Source organism: Camelina sativa, chromosome 4 (assembly GCF_000633955.1).
Source record: "Camelina sativa cultivar DH55 chromosome 4, Cs, whole genome shotgun sequence".
Lineage (NCBI taxonomy): Eukaryota > Viridiplantae > Streptophyta > Magnoliopsida > Brassicales > Brassicaceae > Camelina > Camelina sativa.
This window is the reverse complement of record NC_025688.1, coordinates 16,109,539-16,133,030: the sequence shown is the minus strand read 5'-3', so window position 1 is coordinate 16,133,030 and position 23,492 is coordinate 16,109,539. Positions and strand designations below refer to the sequence as shown.

The window sequence follows — 23,492 nt, the reverse complement described above, 5'->3', positions numbered from 1 at the left end:
TAAAACAATTGTTATGTATATTTTCAAACTATAATAATAGGAAATACTCTATAACATGTCATAAAAATAGCTAACTTTTTAATTTTTTCAAATATCTAGATATACATCATTTTCAGTTTGATAGTTTTATAGGCTATTAAAATAAGACAATTGATATTATTATCCATAAATTTGAATTTATGTATGTCATGTTATAAGTGACATTGTTTATAGTATTTGTAATTTATGGTAAATACTGTTTTTTTAATATTACAAATTCAATTCTAATACCATAAAATTTATAACATCCGAAAGTCTATCTTCTTTTGCTCAAATTATTTCAACTAATAGTTTTTAAGAAGTTAAACAATTGAAATATATCTATAAATTAATAATTATTAATCTCAACTATAAAATAATAAATATTAATTTATAAATAAATTAATATCACTAGAAATTTATAAAATGTTATGTTCCCAATGTTATTAATTTATAGAGGTTTTACTGTATGCCACTTATCAAATTGCCATTTCAATCTTTTGGGATATGTCATATATCAAATTGGGTCCAACCATGACAATGATATTCTTACCCTTCAATATTCAGCACACCTAGGTCTAGGCATATCAACCGGACCGAACCACAATTTTTACGTTGCAATTCCGATTCCAAAGAACCACCCAAACGGAATTTTGATAGCTGGTTAACCGAACCATTCCAATTTCCACAACCAATTGGTATTCAACAAAACCCAAATCCTGATGATAATAGCAATATACAGTAGAATTCATCTCTATAAATTAATACTTTCTAAACTAATACTTACTATAAATTAATAAATTTTTTCGGTTCCGAGTTGGACCAGTATAAAAAATGACACAATTCAATAAATTAATAAAATAATATATTTTTTAAAATCCTATGTAAAAATATGATCTCATCAATAATATCTATATATATATATATATATATATATATATAAATTAGTAAAATGTGACTCTAGTGGTTTGCCTATTTTTGACCTTGCATTTTGTTAAAGTTCATCTTTAATGTTTCTCATTTCATCAAAACATTTTGGTATTGTATTTTCAAATTGCATCCAAAAATTGGTTCTTCGACTTCATCATCACCATGAAAGATAATAGCAGCAATTTTTTCTAAACTCTGAACTTCTAAACATTTATCATTTTCACCTGGATAATCTAGTAAACTATTGGTATATATCATATTACGATAGCCAAGATTATAAATTAAAAAAATTCTATAAAAATGTGAATTATAAGAATCAATTATGTTTAAAAGAGCGATCTGGTTTCAATAGGGCAAAAGTTATATAATTTAAAATATGTGTGGCTTATGACCCACTTTCATAATTTTTTTGTAGTTTTAAGCTCGAACAAAATTTTCTGGGTCATAATATTCCATTCAGCTGATAAAATTATCTGGTAAAGGTTTGAGATTATTTAAAATTTTTAATTGAACTGATAACTGGATCTAGGTTAATGATTGCTTTTTTTTTATTAGTATCATTTTTGACGACAACAACATGAACCTATTTAAGCTTTACAATTACAATTCATTTGAGTCCAACCTGAGTGGGAAAAATGTAATAATTTCAAGAGAAAACTATTAAATGTGCCATGAACAGTGTTTTCTTTCCAAATCTACCATAATCGATTAAGTCTTTCCAATTGTGCCACATCAATGACAACTAGTGGACAATATAATTTGATGGACAACATTTTTGACATTTGGTGGACAACTTTAACCTCTTTGGTGGACAACTTTAATCTTTTTAGACAATTTGAATCTTGTCAGTCGCCAACTTTAACATTTTGGACAATTTTAACCCCCAGGCCCTTGGTGGACAACTTCAACCTTCGTAGACAACTTTAACCTTTTTGTTTTCATTTTGATGGACAATAATTTATGCCATAATGCCAAATATGACACATTTCGTAAGATTGAAAACAATATGACACATTTGGAAACTTTTTTTAAAACATATGGCATATTTGACAAAAATGTTTAATTTCAAAGCCCCAACAAAGAATATTCAGCTCAATCATGTGTCGAACAAACTTTATATCATTTGAAATTCACCCTAAAACAAAACTACACAATTTTTTACAACTTACATGTAAACTATACATACTTTTGAACCTTGTGTGTTCCATAGTTAATTCATAAGGATATTTAAACATAAATTTTAAGCGGTGTAAATTTTTTAGGGATTTTTGTCAAATCTGCCATATTTTTTTAAAAAGATTTCAAATGTGTAATATTGTTTTCAATCTTACGAAATATGCCATATTTGGCATTATGGCATAAATTGTTGTCCACCAAAATGGTTAAAGTTGTCCATGAAGGCTGAAGTTGTCCACCAAAAAGGTTTAAATTGTCCAAAAATGTTAAAATTGGCAATCGAAGGGGTTGAAATTGTCTTAAAAAATTAAAGTTGTCCACCAAAGAGGTTAAAGTTGTCCACCAAATGTAAAAAGTGTTTTCCACCAATTTAAGTTGTCCGCCAATTCCCATCGCTGTGGCACATTTGAAAAGACTTAATCGATTATGGCAGATTTGGAAAGAAAGAATACTGTTCATGGCACATTTGATAGTTTTTTTAAGCCGAACGTCAGTTGTGGTTTTATTATTGATATGCTCAAATTTAAGCCTGAGCTACTCTCTCAAATTAAGAGATCAATTGTAATACTTAGGGATCATATCCACAAGGACTCTAGATCACACAATAGATTTAATAATCTTTTAATTATGCTAAACAAAAATATTAATTTAAAAGCAATGCAAAACAGAATTCAAAAGTGTTGTAAATTTAGGAATTAAAAACGCTAGGCCTAGGGAAATTCTTAGGAAATCATGGAAAATCAGATCAATTAATTAAGTAAGCAGGATTCAATAATTAAGCACCGTTCTTGAACTCTAAACACAATTGTAAAATAAATTAGTTCTCACTGCAAATATTATCTAAGTTTTAAAACTCGAAAATCCAAATCTCTTTGCAAAATTCAAGTTAAAAACCAGCAATAAAATCAAGTTTAGATAAGTTCACAAAATCACTAATTAAAATCTCTTTGCAAAAAGTAATTTTGCTCACCAAAGGTTTTTGTCAGAAAAATCAATTATATTCTCATATCAATCAATAATCCTAAGATCTAAATCCAGATGACTAATCAAAAGTCTAGCTTTAAGAACAACCTATGGTGAAGAACACGAAAGATAATGAATCCAAACAATTAATCAATCTAACAATCCATGAAATCCCTAATGAGAAACTCTAAACCTAACAAGCAGATCTACTCAGACATAATTGTAAAAACACAAATCATGAATAAAATAGATAACATTAAAGATATTAAAAGAAGTAGAAAAGGAGTTCTGAATCTTCTCTCGAATGAGTCTTGATTCTTCTCTCCAAAAGCTCTCTAAAAATCTCTCAGGGATTTCTCTCTCAAAAGGTTGCAGGAAAAATTAAAGCTTCGGTCTAAACAATGACCATAAAAATCCTATATATATATTCCTAAAATACGAATAGAGACTAATGATGCAAATATGGAAAACTTTGGGGCAGTTTTGTAAATCTTCAAAACTTGTGGGAAAACTTCCGATTTGTCTTGTGGACACTGCATCGATCGACACATATGAAGCATCGATCGATGCTTGCTCTTGAGCTGGTCTCCCAACTTCGTAGCTCAGCCTCAATGCTTGATTATGCTCCAAATCCTCCTATTTAGCTCCANTCTAGTGGTTTGCCTATTTTTGACCTTGCATTTTGTTAAAGTTCATCTTTAATGTTTCTCATTTCATCAAAACATTTTGGTATTGTATTTTCAAATTGCATCCAAAAATTGGTTCTTCGACTTCATCATCACCATGAAAGATAATAGCAGCAATTTTTTCTAAACTCTGAACTTCTAAACATTTATCATTTTCACCTGGATAATCTAGTAAACTATTGGTATATATCATATTACGATAGCCAAGATTATAAATTAAAAAAATTCTATAAAAATGTGAATTATAAGAATCAATTATGTTTAAAAGAGCGATCTGGTTTCAATAGGGCAAAAGTTATATAATTTAAAATATGTGTGGCTTATGACCCACTTTCATAATTTTTTTGTAGTTTTAAGCTCGAACAAAATTTTCTGGGTCATAATATTCCATTCAGCTGATAAAATTATCTGGTAAAGGTTTGAGATTATTTAAAATTTTTAATTGAACTGATAACTGGATCTAGGTTAATGATTGCTTTTTTTTTATTAGTATCATTTTTGACGACAACAACATGAACCTATTTAAGCTTTACAATTACAATTCATTTGAGTCCAACCTGAGTGGGAAAAATGTAATAATTTCAAGAGAAAACTATTAAATGTGCCATGAACAGTGTTTTCTTTCCAAATCTACCATAATCGATTAAGTCTTTCCAATTGTGCCACATCAATGACAACTAGTGGACAATATAATTTGATGGACAACATTTTTGACATTTGGTGGACAACTTTAACCTCTTTGGTGGACAACTTTAATCTTTTTAGACAATTTGAATCTTGTCAGTCGCCAACTTTAACATTTTGGACAATTTTAACCCCCAGGCCCTTGGTGGACAACTTCAACCTTCGTAGACAACTTTAACCTTTTTGTTTTCATTTTGATGGACAATAATTTATGCCATAATGCCAAATATGACACATTTCGTAAGATTGAAAACAATATGACACATTTGGAAACTTTTTTTAAAACATATGGCATATTTGACAAAAATGTTTAATTTCAAAGCCCCAACAAAGAATATTCAGCTCAATCATGTGTCGAACAAACTTTATATCATTTGAAATTCACCCTAAAACAAAACTACACAATTTTTTACAACTTACATGTAAACTATACATACTTTTGAACCTTGTGTGTTCCATAGTTAATTCATAAGGATATTTAAACATAAATTTTAAGCGGTGTAAATTTTTTAGGGATTTTTGTCAAATCTGCCATATTTTTTTAAAAAGATTTCAAATGTGTAATATTGTTTTCAATCTTACGAAATATGCCATATTTGGCATTATGGCATAAATTGTTGTCCACCAAAATGGTTAAAGTTGTCCATGAAGGCTGAAGTTGTCCACCAAAAAGGTTTAAATTGTCCAAAAATGTTAAAATTGGCAATCGAAGGGGTTGAAATTGTCTTAAAAAATTAAAGTTGTCCACCAAAGAGGTTAAAGTTGTCCACCAAATGTAAAAAGTGTTTTCCACCAATTTAAGTTGTCCGCCAATTCCCATCGCTGTGGCACATTTGAAAAGACTTAATCGATTATGGCAGATTTGGAAAGAAAGAATACTGTTCATGGCACATTTGATAGTTTTTTTAAGCCGAACGTCAGTTGTGGTTTTATTATTGATATGCTCAAATTTAAGCCTGAGCTACTCTCTCAAATTAAGAGATCAATTGTAATACTTAGGGATCATATCCACAAGGACTCTAGATCACACAATAGATTTAATAATCTTTTAATTATGCTAAACAAAAATATTAATTTAAAAGCAATGCAAAACAGAATTCAAAAGTGTTGTAAATTTAGGAATTAAAAACGCTAGGCCTAGGGAAATTCTTAGGAAATCATGGAAAATCAGATCAATTAATTAAGTAAGCAGGATTCAATAATTAAGCACCGTTCTTGAACTCTAAACACAATTGTAAAATAAATTAGTTCTCACTGCAAATATTATCTAAGTTTTAAAACTCGAAAATCCAAATCTCTTTGCAAAATTCAAGTTAAAAACCAGCAATAAAATCAAGTTTAGATAAGTTCACAAAATCACTAATTAAAATCTCTTTGCAAAAAGTAATTTTGCTCACCAAAGGTTTTTGTCAGAAAAATCAATTATATTCTCATATCAATCAATAATCCTAAGATCTAAATCCAGATGACTAATCAAAAGTCTAGCTTTAAGAACAACCTATGGTGAAGAACACGAAAGATAATGAATCCAAACAATTAATCAATCTAACAATCCATGAAATCCCTAATGAGAAACTCTAAACCTAACAAGCAGATCTACTCAGACATAATTGTAAAAACACAAATCATGAATAAAATAGATAACATTAAAGATATTAAAAGAAGTAGAAAAGGAGTTCTGAATCTTCTCTCGAATGAGTCTTGATTCTTCTCTCCAAAAGCTCTCTAAAAATCTCTCAGGGATTTCTCTCTCAAAAGGTTGCAGGAAAAATTAAAGCTTCGGTCTAAACAATGACCATAAAAATCCTATATATATATTCCTAAAATACGAATAGAGACTAATGATGCAAATATGGAAAACTTTGGGGCAGTTTTGTAAATCTTCAAAACTTGTGGGAAAACTTCCGATTTGTCTTGTGGACACTGCATCGATCGACACATATGAAGCATCGATCGATGCTTGCTCTTGAGCTGGTCTCCCAACTTCGTAGCTCAGCCTCAATGCTTGATTATGCTCCAAATCCTCCTATTTAGCTCCATTATACTTCCATCCATGCTAAATCCTATAAAGACTCAAAAGACTCTAAAAATACCAAAAAGACTTTGGGAAAAATGTCAATTAAATCATGAACTTACACAAAAACGCCAATTAAACCCTGAACTTTCCCTAAGGCCATTTAAATCATCCAATTGTGTTGACAAATCTAATTAAACATCACATTTTATAAAAAACACCAATTAACACATCGCGAAAAATTGGGTAACAGAAGAACTAACATCCGTTTAACACCGTTAATATCTGTTAAATTTAACCCGTTAGACTAATTAAAAAAAACTCGAAATCCCCAAATCATTCGATCCCTAATTTTACAAACCCTAAAAATCGATTTCGCATCATCCTCTCTTCACCTTCTCTTTTTCACGATTTTGAGATATGAGTTGCAATTTTGGACAATCAAATTGTGAGAACAGAGGACGGGGTTGCCATGGTTTTCCGAGAAAGTGTCATTGCGGCTTAGATGTTGCCATCTACATGTCGAGTACGAAGCAAAACCCATGAAGACCTTACTTTCGTTGTCCAACCAGAGGAGATGTAAGTAACTAATTTTGTAATGAATTTGTGTTTTCTAGCTTTCTTTGATAAAAGTTAATCAATTAACAATTGTAGGAGCATTTGTTTAAGTGGGTGGAAGAAGGTGTGTACGAAGAGGTTTTGAAGCATTGCCGAAAATCTCCATTATTAACAATGAGATAAGCAATGCAAGATCTGAGGTTGCTGTCGAAATTGATGGGTTAAAGACTCAGATTGAAGAATTGAAGGAAGATGCAATGTTTAGCAAAAGAGAACTTAATAAATGGAAATTGATGATATTGTGCTTGGTATGCCTTTGTGTTACTGTAATTGTCATTGTAATTCTAATGTGTAAAACCTCAAAAGGAACATTTGTTCTTGGTTACTAGTGTCTTTGTGTTTTGTCTTTGGTGTAGGATCTCATCGGTTGTAGTTGTGTGTCTTTGTATTGTGTCTTTGGTAATGAATAAATTTGGTTTGGCTATGAGTTTCACAAAACAAAAAGGAGGTTGAAAACAAAAAGCATTCATAATGAAAACATTTAGTTCACACAACTAGTTGAACCATAACATCGATCCACGTTCAACACACTAAACCAAAGAAGACAAAAACAAACAAACCTAATGAAAAACATTTGGTTCACACAACAACAAACAGCATTCATGAACACTCAAACCAAACAAAGTAACAATTCATTCATAAAGATAATCTAGGAGGAACACTGAAACCATGATCCATATCGACCAAGTTCTTGCTCTTCTTGTCCTTGGGATCCTTGTTGAGCTTGTGACCCAACCACTGGTCCTTGGGATCCTTGTTGAGCTTGTGACCCAACCGTTGGTCCTTGGGATCCTTGTTGAGCTTGTGACCCAACCCTTGGTTCTTGTGGTTCTTGGTTTTTCCTTGGTCGACCTCTTGGTCTCTTTGGTGCACTTGAAACCACAGTAGGATTTTTGCAGCCATGCTTGTTTTGCCCTTGTTGGAAGCAGTTAGAGCATGTCATGACCCTCTTTTCCCGTGACATCTTATTTGACGAAGATGAAGATTCATTTCTTCCTTTCCTCCTTGCATAGTTAGACGGTCTTCCTGGGTTCCCTCTTCTCCATGGTGGTGGCAATACAGCCAGCCTATTCAACCTAGGCCACAATTGCATCCCTTGGACAGGCCTAATACCATCCCTATATCTCTCCACCTTATCCTTGTGTAACAAGCATCCACATAGTCCTCCACCTTTTCTCTCTTTCCTATTATCACACATGCAACATGAACACAATGGATTCCAACCATTTGCCACTTCCTGCAACCACAAGTTCTCTCATTCATATCAACACTATAGCCAACACCATTCTGATATACCTCATGAATGTTGTGTCTTGCCATATATCTCTGACAAGCTCCTGCCCCAACTATCATTTTTTCAATCTCCGCATGAGCTCTCTTTGTGAACCGTGTCTTCATCCGGTCAGCTATGACAAAGCGCTTTGCATTTCTAACCATGCATTGCCTCCTTATGTCCTCTAGCATATCCAATAAAGGCTTCTTCCTTGCCTGTCTTATAGTTCTATTAAAAGACTCACTTAGATTGTTGAGGTTGTCATTGCAGAGAGTACCAATCCTAAAGAAAGCTCTGCTCCAGGTAAGTGGATTAGTAAGCTGCAGGGATGCGTAAGCTTGAGGATTGTAGGCCTTTAGCTCTGCCATACGATCATTAAACTCTCATGTGGTGTAGCTGCGTCCTATTTTCCAAAAAATCCATTGTAGTTGTTGATCGTGGCTGTCTCTTTTCCAGTTCTCCATTATGTGTTTAGCACACTGTCGATGCTCAGCATGTGACAGAACGCTATGGATAGCTTTGACCAAGCCTTGAAAAAAGTAACATTTGTTAGACCTATCATCGATTGTATAGTATAAATAACACTTTAAATATACTAATAGTAGACTCACCGATTGTTTATTTGAAATGAGGGCGATATTCCTCATTGTATGAAGACCCAAACTTGCAGCAATAAGTCTCACAAACCAATCCCAATTATCATCATTTTCTATTTCTACAACTGCCCAAGTAAGAGGAACAATTCTATTATCTCCATCTCTACCAACAACAGCTAGAACATGACCTTTCATATCCCACTTTAGGAATGCTCCATCCAATCCTATGATAGGTCTACATGTTTCTTTCCAAGATTCTTTCTGTGATTTAAAACAAATATATAACCTAAAGAACCTCTGCTTGCTTCCAACTACCGGCCCTGGGATTGTCTCAATCTCAAATTCAGACTCTTTGTTTTGCTGCAAAACCTCTGCTTGATAATCCCATATACGCGCAAACTGGGATTCATGACTAGCTCTTTTTGCTTTCATAACTATAGTCTTTGCCTTTGCATATTGGTCTGGAGTCACCTCCAACTTATACTCTCTTTGTATCTCAGCAGCCATTTCGTATTTAGTAATCTTTGGATTCAATCTCAGCCTTTCCTCAAACAAAAAAGCAATTGTAGACCGATTCAACATCTTCGAATAGCCTGACCTCACATATATATGCTCATTGACATATACTTCTATCTTCATCTTATGCTTCCTCTTCTCATATGAACAATAGACTCTCCAAGGACATCTCAAACCATCATCATCCACATAACAACACTTCGCACCAACTATCAAAGCTTGAGACCTATAGAGTTTAATATCGTACCTTGTCTTTAACGAGTACATCAACAATGCAAGCTTGAATTCTTCAGGAGAGTTGTACGTTTTCTCCACTACTAACAAACCCTCTGGATCGTCATCATCTCTACGACCTCCATCTTCTTTGTCTTGGACCTCGTCTTCGTCATCAGATGACAAAGGATCTGGAATTTTGTCATCGTCCCATATATCATCACCGCTGTCGGAATCAGAACCATCTTCTATTCCTCTAACAGCCTCTGGGAAGTCGTCTGCAATGTTTGCGTTAACATCTTCTTCCACACCCTGCATTTCGTTATCTTCACCACCAACTCCATCATCAACATCATCGAAGTCGTCATCATCATACGCCACACAGTCATCTTCACTGTCGTGCTCCACTTCATGCTCCACTTCAGCCTCAATAGCCTCGTCTTCACCGCTTCTTTTCTTCTGTTTCGATGCCGTTTTTTAGCTTGACCTTTATCACCGGCCACTGATACAACTTCTTGAGCACCAAATCCTTCTCTGACCTCAACCTCTACAGCTCCAATTCCTTCGACATCAGCCTCCGAAGCTCCAACTACTTCGATTACCTCAACCTCTACAGCTCCAATTTCTTCGACATCAGCCTCCAAAGCTCCAAATCCTTCGACTACCTCAACCTCTACAGCTCCAACTCCTTCGACCTCAGCCTCCGAAGCATCAAATCCTTCTCCGACCTCAACCTCTACAGCTCCAACTCCTTCGACCTCAGCCTCCGAAGCATCAAATCCTTCTCCGACCTCAACCTCTACAGCTCCAACCTCCGAAGGTCCAACTCCTCCGACCTCGTCCTCTTGAGCTTCATACATAATTAGACTATTTGATTCATCTCGCGGTGGATCTTCAACTCTTTCTCCAACAAACGAAATCACACCCTTGTTTTTAACTTTCGGCATCAAATCGATTTTTAGGGTTAATAAAATTAGGGATCGAATGATTTGGGGATTTCGAGTTTTTTAATTAGTCTAACGGGTTAAATTTAACAGATGTTAACGGTGTTAAACGGATGTTAGTTCTTCTGTTACCCAATTTTTCGCGATATGTTAATTGGTGTTTTTTATAAAATGTGATGTTTAATTAGATTTGTCAACACAATTGGATGATTTAAGGGAAAATTCAGGGTTTAATTGGTGTTTTTGTGTAAGTTCATGATTTAATCGACTTTTTTCCCAAAAGATTTTATAAATAAGACTTATTTCATGGCTAAAACACGTAAAAAGTATGATATATCAATTATGATTACTGATATACAAATACGAGTAGGCAGTATAAATATATTATCCTATCAAAAGGATATTAAAAAAGTGAGTTGATTTGCTTGTACATTTTTACTTTTAAGTTTTAACTAAGCTCGTACTACTGTGCCGACCGTTCAAATTATAAAATCAACAGTACTTTGGTTCCGGATTCGAAAAGTCAACTGTACTTCCATATCTAAATGCATCTCAAATGTCAACTCTACCATCTCGATTAGATAGAGATATATCTACTTCTAAAAATTTGGAACCAATTTGGAACCTACTATTAATAAAAATTTTAAAAAGAGGAAAATGATTCGTTGTGATTTAGAAGTTTTTTTATTAATAAACCCCAAAATCGTTGCCTATATTTTTATATTTAAAGTAACAAATTTTTGATCCACACATAAGCCAAATTTACCACCCATCTAAACGGAGTATAAATCAATCTCTTACATCTATATATATATATATATTTTTGGAGATGTTTATAAAATAAATCTTAGAGTTGTTAATTATTTACAAGCCATGCCACTGGATCAATTACAAACGGGTCGGAAAAAACAAGGATCCGCGTGTTTTTCTGGATCCTTTATAATTGTATTCGGATGGCTCTTTATTATTGATCACTAATTGAGAAACGAAACCCTTTTCCAAATAATTATAAACCTAGATGTTGTTGCGGGACTCACAATTCTATGGATCAAGCGGAGGAGGCGGCAGTTCTTTATCGTGTTTTTATTGGATTAAGATCAACTCCAGTGATAAAACCAATCACGACCCTAGAGGTAAATTTGATTACTATCTGCTAGTTTTTTGTTTTTGTTTTCTTTGATTCTAAACAATCGATATGATTATGGGTTTGTTTTGTTTCTCAACTGCAGCTGTTTGATCCGGTGGCTGGTAGGATATTACGGCGTTTGGTATGGCTTTGCGGTTTGTATGGTTCTGACATTTGAAATTATTCAATTTCTTATTAGAATCTGTGACTAACTTTATCGTTTTTATGGTGCAGTTGGCTTGGACAGAAGAAGAACCACGAGACTGCTTTCATTTCGTAATTGGATCTCCCTGGTAAACTCATCTTACATCCTTGAACTAATAATCCTTTTGTTATCAATTTTCTAGATTTGATGTAAATACTGATTTTTGTAGAGGTTGAATGTATATTTTCTGTTTATGTTCTAGGACAATCCGTTAATCTCAGAATTGTGTATTTCTGCTTATGTTCTAGGACTTAAAACAGACAGGTTCAATTATCGATCTCTTGACCATAACACACTTCGTTAGTTTATTTGATAGACAGTGACAGCACATAATAAACACATGAACCACATATATTGGTGGTATTCTTATGCTACACCAAGTATATGGAATAATGTTGTATGAAGTAGTATTCTTTCTACACAAGGTTATTGATGCTTCTTGTGTTCCATAGAATATTGGTGGTGTCTCATTTGTACCATGATCGCAAGACTGCTTAAAAGCAGAGGATGTGTGGGAGAAGATATTGGTGATGTATTTTTGTTTTAGCCCGGTTTCTGGACCATTTTTCTCTATTGTTAAACCAGCAAACTGTATATGAAAGTGATTTCTTTAGAGCTTGCAAAGCCTCAAACTTAGTCTTCATTGTTGTATGTTTTGTTTGCTGTATAGTGTGGTTTAACAAGGATTATGATGAGTAACCATTGTTTTGTTTCTCTGTTCTTTTGTTAATGGCAAATTCAGAGGATGATTAGGCTTGCAAGCATGACAGATACGGAACATGTTTCCACTTCTCCAACCAAACCATTTAGCTGCTGAAGAATTTCTTCTCAAACCAACCATTTAGCTGATGAAGCATTTGTTAAATCCTCAAGTTCAGAGTCTTCTTGAAAAGGTAACCAACCAAATTCTTAAACTACCAAAAAGAAAAAAAAAAAGAATAAGAATGTTCATATATTTGAAAACTAAAGGCTGAAGAATTGATTAACTGAAGTCTGAATTTGTTCTTGCCCGAGTGAGCCCACATCATTTTTTCCATTTAGCTTATGCATTAGAGAACTCAAGGTTATGTATTGGCTTTGCTGCTAATAAATGTTTTCCCTTATCAGTTGGCCACAACACACCCAACAGTAGGATTATTTCTAGAGAAAGAAAAAAGAGGATACAACAAAAGCTTGAACGGTCTCACGTGACGCTTGCCCACAAGAAAAGTCACGACGTAGCAGCTATAGCCAGCTATGGCTAGAACTTGAACAGAGAGGTAGCCGTATAGCTCATTGATATCATGGACAACAACAAGATGGCGGACCTGTGGATGGGAAAGCATAGTCTCCAAGAACGAGTGGCCACATGTTATCTACAAGTGATCAAAAACCCTTATATTACCATATGTGAGTTCAAAAACGATGTCCATCAGAAACCCAACATCAAAATCAGAAACACTTTTAAGAAATCAACAACAGAAAGAACAGATTTTTTATTTACCTGGAACCGATACTCTTATATGCATAAGAGGAATTGTGGAGATGAAAACGATATGGAATTTTGGAGATATGGAATCTAAATTTAAAAAGGCTTCCTAATCTATTATTTCTTATTTGAATATGAAAGAATCATAACAAAGAACTTATGATTTTTCAGATTTGAAAAAAAAAAAACAGAACGTCAAAGATATAAGAAAAAAAAGAATTAACGTTTTTTTTTGCTGGAAACAATCAGATTTAGTTGGTGGAGACAAACAAAAACAATAATATTATAATAATAGGATACAAAAAAACAAAAAGCAAAAATATTATAATAATATTTGATCCATACTAATAAGTAATAGTTAATATATTAAAATAAAGAGATTTGATCCATACTAATAAGTAAAAAAATAAAAATAAATAAAATATCCAATTACAAAACACTCCATTATTTTAATCGAATTGCACAATTATAAATACAAAAATGTTAAAATATGTATAGATGAAACCACCTAAATTATGTTTGTCAACCCGTAAATCGGTATAATAGTTTATAACATTTTTATAACTGTAGTATACTCATCTAATTATAAAAAACAAGAGTTACAAATATACTTTAAATACATTGTAAATAAAAATTCCAAATGATAACAACAGTATAATAGTTTACTAAGGTAAACTATATGAATAATAATGATATTTTAAATTTGTAACCGGTGGACAAACAATAGATATACACAATAGGAATTATACAATATATTATACTTTAAAACTATAGTACATTTAAAATATATAAAACACATTATTTACATATGTAGATAAAATAATAAATAAATAATTTTATGCATTGTTAAAAAAAAAAACTATAGTCCCGCGGTGTACCGCGAGTGAATATCTAGTAATGTCTTAAAATTAAAATAATTTTTTTTAGCCTAAACTCTGCAATTGATTTGGAATTGTATAAGACTACCTTGCCACAAAAATTCTAAAACAAGGGGAAAGTCTAAGATTTAAGAGAATAGTTTACTAGTCTTTTGAATATTTTGATCACAGTCTCCAAGTTAAAGGGTAGCATTGGAGCGTGAATCATCTTATCACGGCTTCATGTCATTTAATAATCTTGATGTGCTGTTTGCTAGTAGGAGTTGGGAATCTTATGCGGAAATAGGTCTGAAGGTGCATGCATGGTTGCTATATTTCTTAATCGGGAAATTCCAACAACATTGATAACTCATAACTCTTATTACTATTAAGAGTACGACACCGACAAAGAAGTTATTTTAGACGAACAAAATTCTATAGACATGAAATGATACTACGTATCATAAGACGTACAACTGTAAACTGTGATGAAAAGATTTGGGTTACTTTTTTTTTACAAAAGTTTTATTAGTATGCCTCTAAATCTGACCAATCTATTAGTATCTCTATACCCACACTGGGGATTGATCTAGTATATGTGATTTATTGTAGATGATATAGTTTGGTTTTAGAATGTTCAAATCGAGCATATCACATGTAGATTAAATAAGATTAGATAAGAAAGATCATAAAATACTATCACTTACATAATACTTTTAATCATTTTTATTAGGATAGTATATCCAAAACCAAGTTTAGACTGACTGAAGAAACACCTCCAAAGGCTGAAATAAACATATATAAAAATGAAAATAGAAAGCTACTGAGATCTTCACCTGCTCATCAAGTTTATCATTTGAGAGCGATTTATTGTTTTGACATATATATATATATATATATATATATATTCTTGTAGCCACATATTTTTAGTCAACTATATATTCTCGATCGATCACATAGAGCTAACAAAGTCAACAATATCAACCACATCTTGGAGTATAGAGTTGGAGGAATTCACCACCCTACAATTCAATCTGATTTGTCCTTGAGTTCCTGTGAGAGGTGTGATATTTCCCATCCTATTCATCGCCTCAACAAACGCATTGAAGAAGGTTTGTGTGCTATTGGCATAAGATCTCACCAAGGGGATTGTGTCAGTTGCATTGGGGCTAGAGAACAACTCTTGGTCGCTCTGGATAAGACCTTTTCGCTCACCAAGGTTAACGTAGTATTTGTTGTCGAATACCGTAGGCGTACGCAAATCAAAATCCACCAAGGCACTTTGGTTACCATTACGAGGACACAATCCTCGAAGATTTTGGAGGTAAGTAGTGTTGAGAGTAGGGTCGGGTAAACCGGTGTTGCTAAAGTTGTATAGTCTGTTTATAATAAACCGGCACTGGTTTTTACCAAATGTGTGGCCACCTAAACAAAAGAAAGAGCATAAGATCAAATTAATAACAAAACTCAGCTGATTACAACTATATGAATTGGTGTTTAATATCCTTTTATTAATTTACCAGAGAGCGCAACGAGATCAGAAGGACGGTCGAGGCCAACATTTCTAAATCTATCTTTAAGTACTTGAAGTGTGGAGGATGGACCAGGAAGATTTGCATTAGCGAGTTGCAAAAATGCTTGTAAGCTGTCTCTTCTCCCCAAAGGAACTCTCCAAGAAGGACCTCCCGCCTATGATATCATTCAAAAATTTTAATGCGTAAAGAATAAAAACATGTTATATAATTTCATAGATGATATTACTCAAAGGAAGGTTTTTCTTAATTTCCAATATTTTCTTGAAAAATTTAATTATATATATAATTAAATTCCTAACATAAAACGTAGTCTTACCAATTTTATTATTGTGATAAGATCTTTTTTTGGTTTTCAATATAGTAAACGACCTATCCAATTTTCTTAACAAGAACAGATTGTTGAGCGTATCCGTGCATGAGACCGTTCTTGGGCATTCCCTCTCCACTGCGGCTTTCATGCCGAATTTGCGTTTCCAAATGCATCTTTCTATGTTCAAAACGATATCGTGTTGACTAACGAGATTGATGCATCACAAGTCACAACCCTTTTAAAGTCCAAAATTTACCATTTGTCAAATTGTTAGTCAGTATATTACATCCATAAATATAAAGTTGAATCTTTACCACCAGTACGATGTAACCATTGAGTGTTTTTTTTTTTTTGTAATCCATAAATACCCTATTTTACGCAATAAAGATAAAATATCGTGAATAAACTAGACTATTGAAATGTTTATATACAATCTCATTTAAATAGGAGTATATAATAAAATTCAAATAATAAAAGCAAATGATAATATGAATAAAAACATGAAAAAATCATTAATATGATACATATTGTTAGTTTGTTACATACAATAGTTAGCAACGTGGAAGTGAAGACGAAGGATACTCGCGGCAATACGAGGGTCTGACCTTAACTCGTTGACAATGGTATCTCGTACGATGTTGGTAACGTTAGGACATGAAGTGTCGTAAAAGGTAGGAGTAAGCTGAGCATCGGACAAAAGCATAAGACATCCCAATGTGATTAAGATTCTCCATGTGAACGAAGTAGAAGAAGAAGAAGCAGAGAACTTCATCTTTTACAAGGAAAAAAATAAATAAAAAAACTCTTTGATTGGGTTTAATGGAGAGGATGAGTAAAGAGTGTAAAGTCCATATCTTAAAGAATCCTTTTATAGCCAAAATAGGTCAATTCTGAAGGCATATAATTTGTTTTTTTCCTCTCGTATGAAAGCATTTCTTTCGAACAACAAATAAAGGTTTTTCTTTACGTCAACTAACGATACGTATCATGTATTATTCCACGTACGCTAGCTATGTATCTCTATCTATGTAAAGATAGAAGAATAAATCTAAAAATCTCAGTTTAAATATCAGTACACGTTAATTTTGTTGACAAATGTTTAAAATTTGTCTCTATATACATACATATACTTATTTAAATTCGTAAGGTTTTTGCCTTGACCCTAATGTTTATAGTTCTCCCTAATTGACTGGTGAGGTGTGCTGGTAGTTATATTTGGGTCTCTGGTCGCGTTGGATTTGTGCTTTCATCTCTGTTGATTTGCTTCTAGGAGTCTTTGTTGTAAGCTTATCCGGTCTTTCTAGTGCTTTCGGCGTTAACGGGGTTCTATAGGGAAGCTTTGTGGGAATCTCTTGTGCTTTTGTTCAAATATAGAGTTTAGTTTGTTTTTCTCCTTCTTGTATTATCCTTTGGTTTTAATATGTTTTCCTATACTTTAGAGTTTTGTTTTCCTCTTTTGGGCTATTGACTCTAGGGTCATTTATGTAGTCCACCGGCTTATGTTTCTTTCTTTTGGGCGTTATAATCTTTTTTGATGTGAAACCAATTTTTTAAATAAAATTTCAGATGACCAAAAAAAAAAATAACTAGATTCTTTAAAAAGTACTAGCTTTAGTCCTTTTTTGGCTATGGACAATATAGCATGTAAAGCAAATGCATTTCAAACCTAACTTTCTCTAGATAGAGAAAATAATGTAAGAGTTGTTTAGGTTATTACGAGTTAAATTAAGCATGTGAAAGAATGCACCATTTCAATTAAAACGGGAGAATGGCATCGACAATTTTGTTGTCAATACAGACCGATAGACAGAGACACCAAAAGGAGAAGATAAAGACAAATGAGAAGAGCTTCTCATCAAATGTTGGTGAGAGAGAGAGGGTCATCGAGCTGCTAAAAGATCTTTAGCTAAGAAAACTGCGGTAATTTGGCTTTGAAGGGTGAAGAGAAATTATACAACTATAAGATGGTTGATGGTAAAAGAGAACATATATTAAGTATAATGATATAAAGCACGATGTATGTGACCATTTCAGATTCTACCTAAAACTATTTTTTAAACAAAGACCAGTGAGATTGGTAGTGTAATTGATAAAATATAAGAATAGTGATAAACTACGCAATTAGAAAAATTAGTCAATCACAAAAACGTTAGTAAAAACTTTACTTTACTCTCAGCTTTTAGCACTATTATATTAGAGTAACAGTTTAGTGTTTAAGCTTACAATTTCGTATGTTACCAGTCAGATCCATTAATTAGATGGAAATATTTTGTAAAATATGTTTTGTATGTAAAACTAGATTGTGCAATATGACTCTTGCACCTGTCTTGGATTGGACAAACGCAAACAAGATTATACACAATAATATCTAAAGCTCTTGGTCTGATTTGGTATCTAAAGTAGCCATGTGAGACCGGTCCGATCCGGTTTAACTACATTTGATGTATATAACCTCTATACCCGGAGACACAACAATTTTACCGTTACTATTTTGGTCACGCATCAAAGCGAGTGATGATGTTCGATTTCAAAGATCATGTGAACGCATCAATGTCGATCTCCGTCTTGTACATTTTCTGAAGCTCAGAATCACGGAATGTATCTTCGTCCGTACCGAAATTGGACAGGAGACAGGCTTTCGTGCTTGGTCACTTGGTCAGGTACTTGACACTTACCCAGATCTCAGAACACATAGAACAGTCTGGTCCAGAATCATTTGGGAAGATCAATTCGTCTTTGGGTGTCGGACTTATGCTTATCTGGTATCATCACGCAAGGTGTTCGATGAAATTCCTGACAGAAACGTTATCATCATTAACGTTATGGTCAGAAGCTATGTAACTGATGGGTTTTACCGTAAAGGGATTCAAGCTATGTCACAACGCTCGCTGCTTGCAGCCACACAGGATTACTAGAAGAAGGTCGGAGTTATTTCAAACCCATGACAGATCATTACAAGATCACTTCTACGTTGTGAGCATTTGGCTTGTATGGTGGATCTTCTTGGTCAAAGAAGCTTACACATTCATACAAGAAATGTCAATGGAACCAAACGAGGGAGAGAGTCTGGGGAGCGCTATCAGTTAGGAGCTTGCACGGTGCATTCTGTAACAGACATTGGTCTACTAGCAGCTGAGCAATCGAATTACAACCAAGCGTATTGCTTTCTGACATATACGCAAAGGCTGGAAGATGGGTTACAACGTATTTATTTCATGTGTTCCGGTTTTGTGTTTGCTCCTGTGGTGGTGACTACTGACTACTGACTACTGACTACTGGGTGACTGAGTAACTAAATGTTATACAAAAATAACATTACAGATAAAACGCTGCTTCTTGATGATGGTGAGTTTTGGTTTCCTCAAGATGTTAATAGACTCTAGTTTTTATAAATAGCTTATCTTTATGTTTATAGATACTTTGTAGTAAATGCAGTTATGTTTCTTGTCAAATTTAGTACTACGTTAGATACTTTTTCTGTGAACCTTGGAACCAGTCAAAGTCTCAGAGATTGATTCTTTAGGCTTTCTTCTCATATTCATATTTGTGGTAAAACAAATTCATTGTCTTGTTCAGGTGAACAATAAAGGAACCCTGATGCTTTCAGGTTCAATTGGTGATGGAGTTCATGAGAATATACTCTTGCCAGATATTACCATATATAACAGATCATAATGGAGGTAAGAGAAAAATTAATCATCCTTAGTTCCCTGTCATGGTTTGTTCTACCTAACACTGTCAAACTTAGTTTTAGTTTGGGTTTTAGTTTTAATTGTGTTTGTGAAATTTGTTTCATTGTGTTTGGTGTTGTGTAATTTGTATAGCGAAATGGGGTATGTGTATGGTATGTGTTTCGAATCCAAGTTTTGTCGGATGAGAGATCTGTTCTTTTTTCTGTTAGATTAGCTAAAGCTAGAAGGCTATCTTGTGACGTTTTCCATTTTTTTTGTTTTGTTAATTCAACATTATTTTAAATCAAAACGCACACACATGAATCAGTAAGCAGCCTTCTAGCTTCAATATGTTTTTATTGGTTATAGCTGACTATACTGTTCTGTGTAGGTTTTTCACTGCCTTAATCTGTACTAACCTTTAATATGTTGTGGATGCATTGCAGCAAGTAATAGTAGGTTTTGATACAATGGAGATGATCAAGAAAATGGAGCTGATGGGTCTATCTGATAGTGACTTTGAAATTGAAGACGAAGATGAGGAGGTTTAACATATTTTATTTCATCTTTTATACTAAGTCACAAAGGAATTCTATGAGAGGAATACTTTTGCCATGTATTAGCATGCTTCATTAGGAACCATATTCTTGACTTCAGGAATGGGTTGCTGTTCTAGAGGATGAAGATGATGACGACGATGATGATGATTCCGATTCCGATGAATCACTTGGAGACTTTGGCAAATTTGGAAACAATGAGGAGTTGTCATCCCATGTTTTTTGCGAAGAGAATTGAGAGTCTACCACAACAAGTCCAATGTCTACAACAACAAGTCCAAGACAAAAGTGTTTTGGGCTCAGGCCTAAACATGAAAAGCCCACTACAAAAACAGAGTCCAGCAGTACAACAAACTTGTCTCTCTCTGCAACAAGACGACAAAGTGGAAGATGTTCAACACTTGTCTTGAGATTAGGAGAGTGGTCAAAAAACCTAGAATGTTTCTCAAAGTTGTATAAATAAGAGCTCACTCTGTAATTGTCTGTTAAGGAAATAATACAGTAAAAGTTCAGTCTACAAAATCGGTCTTTCTTTATTCTCAAGAATGACTGAGGTTGACTTTTAGCCTTAAATTCTTTCTAAAACATGGTGTGATTTGTAAGATCAGAAACGCACAACCTGATGCTATTGCTCATGCATCAGCTGGAATCATAAGCCGTTTAGAAGAATCTGGTGAGAAACTAACCGAAGCCCTCAAATCTCTGTGTTGGAGACATAACGGTGTTCAAGCAGAGGTAGATTAGCTGCAACTTAACTCTAGAATCGGTTCTCTGCTTTGATATTCTAAAACCTTGATCCTGAACTATGATATCTGAGAAACTGTGTGTATCAACAGAGTAATATGTTGTAATAACACTTCATGCCAATCGAATCTCATGCAGGCAATATCAGAAGACAAGGCGGAAGAGCAAAATAGAGAACTATGAGCAGCATAAACCACGAAGTGAACAAGTCAGAAGGAGTTTTGATGCTGTAGTGATGGTCTGTCAAGAACCGAAATCCAAAGAAAGCAATGCGTATTATGTTAATGGAACAAGCATGAAACAAGTTCTTGGAGATCTAGGCCCAAGAATAAGGATTATTTTTTTCAGTAGCAGTTTTGAACGCTGTACTTTTGTATTAAATTGGGTTTCGTTTAGTAAGCTTGTGTGGTTACTCCGATGTCTTTGGCTTTGTGGAAATATGACAAAGAGCATATGCAAAGTTTTCCAGCATTGCCTGATCAAGACTTGACAAGACTAAAACTATAAGACCATCCAGCAGATAAGATACAATTTAAAGAGACAAAAGGGAGGATTAATTAAACACTTGATGTTTTTATGAGGTTTTCAACAAATTTAAAGACCTAAAACAGTTCCATGAGAGTTTTACATCATCAATAAGCAATCCAATACTGAACTACTTTTTTTTATCCCTCGTTTCTCCAATACATAATCTCAGTCGAAAGAATGTGATACATGGCATCATCCTCCTTGTTCTTGTCAATAGCCCAAATCTGAGTTCGCAGCCACTCGACTAAGGCGGCAACAGTCGTCTTTAGGTCCATCCACTCCAGAGTGACATCACGCCGGAACACTCTTGGATCACGAGCAGGGGGTGGAAGTCTTGCGAAAAGTGCCTCGTACTTATCGACGGCTCTCTCGTAATAGTCAGAAATGTATTCTTTGGTGGCAAGATGGTTCAACAGTGGCTGAACGCAAAACGCCAATTGCGCCCATCGGAGAATTGAGATCAAACGAAACAACTACAGAAATACGAACTAGTGATTAGCAACCAACTAAAATGTGTCAAGTACACAATAACCAAACAAAACAAAGACGATTGACATTACTGTACTTACTCGGCTGACGAAGCTAGCGAGAGAATCCTGAGAAACATACACAAGGGTAAAATATTCAACAAATCTCACGTTTTGATAATTGAGATGGTAATTGACTAGTCTCCTCCGTTTCTACAGGGGAAGAAAAGAAAAAAAAAATGCATTAGACGCGTTTATACATACGTATGTTTATGACATTAGTTAAGAGAACCTAGAAAAAATTACCTCTTCAAGTGAAAACCAAAGATACTGTTTACTGTAACATGGTATCATGGAGCTTGGTCCACATGAGGGTTTTGGGAACAGAGCACAAATCCAGAACATGATCCTGACCTTCACACCAACACTATGAAATGGTGGATGTTAGATATCAGATATACATGTTAAAATAAATGGATATCTATGAATGGTTTGGGGTTAAACAACCGATAACTAACTTACCAGTTTACAAATTTCTGGCTTACTCTCTTTTTCTCTGAGAGTCCAGGTGAATCCGAAGGGATCCCTGAACTTAAGTCCCATAGGAGACTCTTGTAGAATGACCACGGCACTGGAAAGTCTGACTTTGGTGATGGCCTCAGAGATGTTGGGGGACTCGACAATGATCCCACTAACAATTAAATAAATGAAACAAAACAATGAAGCGGTGAATTAAAACAATGAAGCGGTGAATTAAATAAATGAAACAAAACAAGAAGCGTTCTGATTTATTTTTTTGATTTTTTATATAACTTACCCACTAGAAGAAGAAGTCTCTGATGATGATGATGTATTCAACATCGCCATGCCGCAGGAGTCCGATAACTTGAGTTCAATCTCTGCTGATGTCTTCCCATCTCTGTTGCCCCAAACCACCGTTTGTAAAAAGCTTGAGCACGTAAAAGCCCTTCATGGTTCTTCAAGGTGAACTCATGTTTGGGAGGCCCCTCCATCCTAAATCAATGTAATCGGTTTAAAGAAACAAAATATGCAGAAACACAAACTAATTAATTAGGTGGCAAGGAAAACCCTAGCAATTTTCTCAACAAATGCCAAATCAGTATTATTACTCTTTTCTAATAAAGAAAAATTAATAACACTCAAACAACAACATTCTATAAACAAACCATCAGAAGAACAAAGAATCAGATTCTCTGTTTCGCTAATTAAATCACGCCCAAAGAGTAAACAACTACTGAAATTGGTTGATTCAAGAGGTAGGAAAACCAGGAATTTACTTTTTACTATGAGAGAAAGATATTCCACAGGGAAAATTAGAAAGACGACACCGCACGTACTTTACTCGGCCGGTAAGAAACTTCCGGAGAACGAC

General features: G+C 34.1%; 2 protein-coding genes and 1 pseudogene across 9 annotated transcripts; 1 reads left to right on the top strand and 2 right to left on the bottom strand.

The window, feature by feature from the left end:
* Positions 11,531 to 13,444, top strand: LOC104780738. Of its 8 annotated transcripts, none has more exons than XM_010505260.2 (5): positions 11,531 to 11,764; positions 11,861 to 11,912; positions 11,992 to 12,050; positions 12,165 to 12,226; positions 12,415 to 12,698. In XM_010505260.2, exons 1-5 carry the CDS (start codon positions 11,675 to 11,677, stop codon positions 12,458 to 12,460), a joined length of 309 nt encoding a protein of 102 aa, XP_010503562.1. In that variant the 5' UTR covers positions 11,531 to 11,674; the 3' UTR covers positions 12,461 to 12,698. The 8 variants fall into 8 exon arrangements, 2 of the variants coding, with proteins under 2 accessions (XP_010503562.1, XP_010503563.1); XR_766805.2 differs by lacking the exons at positions 12,165 to 12,226; positions 12,415 to 12,698 and adding exons at positions 12,705 to 12,855; positions 13,070 to 13,444 and having other exon boundaries at positions 11,564 to 11,764; XR_002037719.1 differs by lacking the exons at positions 12,165 to 12,226; positions 12,415 to 12,698 and adding exons at positions 12,705 to 12,855; positions 13,070 to 13,444 and having other exon boundaries at positions 11,568 to 11,764; positions 11,861 to 11,916.
* On the bottom strand, positions 15,209 to 16,904 carry LOC104783940 (annotated as a pseudogene).
* LOC104783939 lies at positions 21,636 to 23,112 on the bottom strand. The gene is made up of 5 exons (XM_010509035.2): positions 22,986 to 23,112; positions 22,622 to 22,790; positions 22,406 to 22,526; positions 22,202 to 22,312; positions 21,636 to 22,105 (listed from the first exon to the last, which is right to left on the bottom strand). Exons 1-5 carry the CDS (start codon positions 23,110 to 23,112, stop codon positions 21,770 to 21,772), a joined length of 864 nt encoding a protein of 287 aa, XP_010507337.1. The 3' UTR covers positions 21,636 to 21,769.

Bases quoted from the DNA above. Each gene is read 5' to 3' on its own strand.
- LOC104780738 (XM_010505260.2), top strand. From the start codon at position 11,675: ATGGATCAAGCGGAGGAGGCGGCAGTTCTTTATCGTGTTTTTATTGGA. The intron at 12,051-12,164 runs GTAAACTCATCT...TTTATGTTCTAG, and splicing joins TTCGTAATTGGATCTCCCTG to GACAATCCGTTAATCTCAGA. The intron at 12,227-12,414 runs GTTCAATTATCG...TGTGTTCCATAG, and splicing joins CTAGGACTTAAAACAGACAG to AATATTGGTGGTGTCTCATT.
- LOC104783939 (XM_010509035.2), bottom strand. From the start codon at position 23,112: ATGGAGGGGCCTCCCAAACATGAGTTCACCTTGAAGAACCATGAAGGG. The intron at 22,313-22,405 runs GTAATTTTTTCT...CTTCCCCTGTAG, and splicing joins TTTGGTTTTCACTTGAAGAG to AAACGGAGGAGACTAGTCAA. The intron at 22,106-22,201 runs GTAAGTACAGTA...GTATTTCTGTAG, and splicing joins TCGCTAGCTTCGTCAGCCGA to TTGTTTCGTTTGATCTCAAT.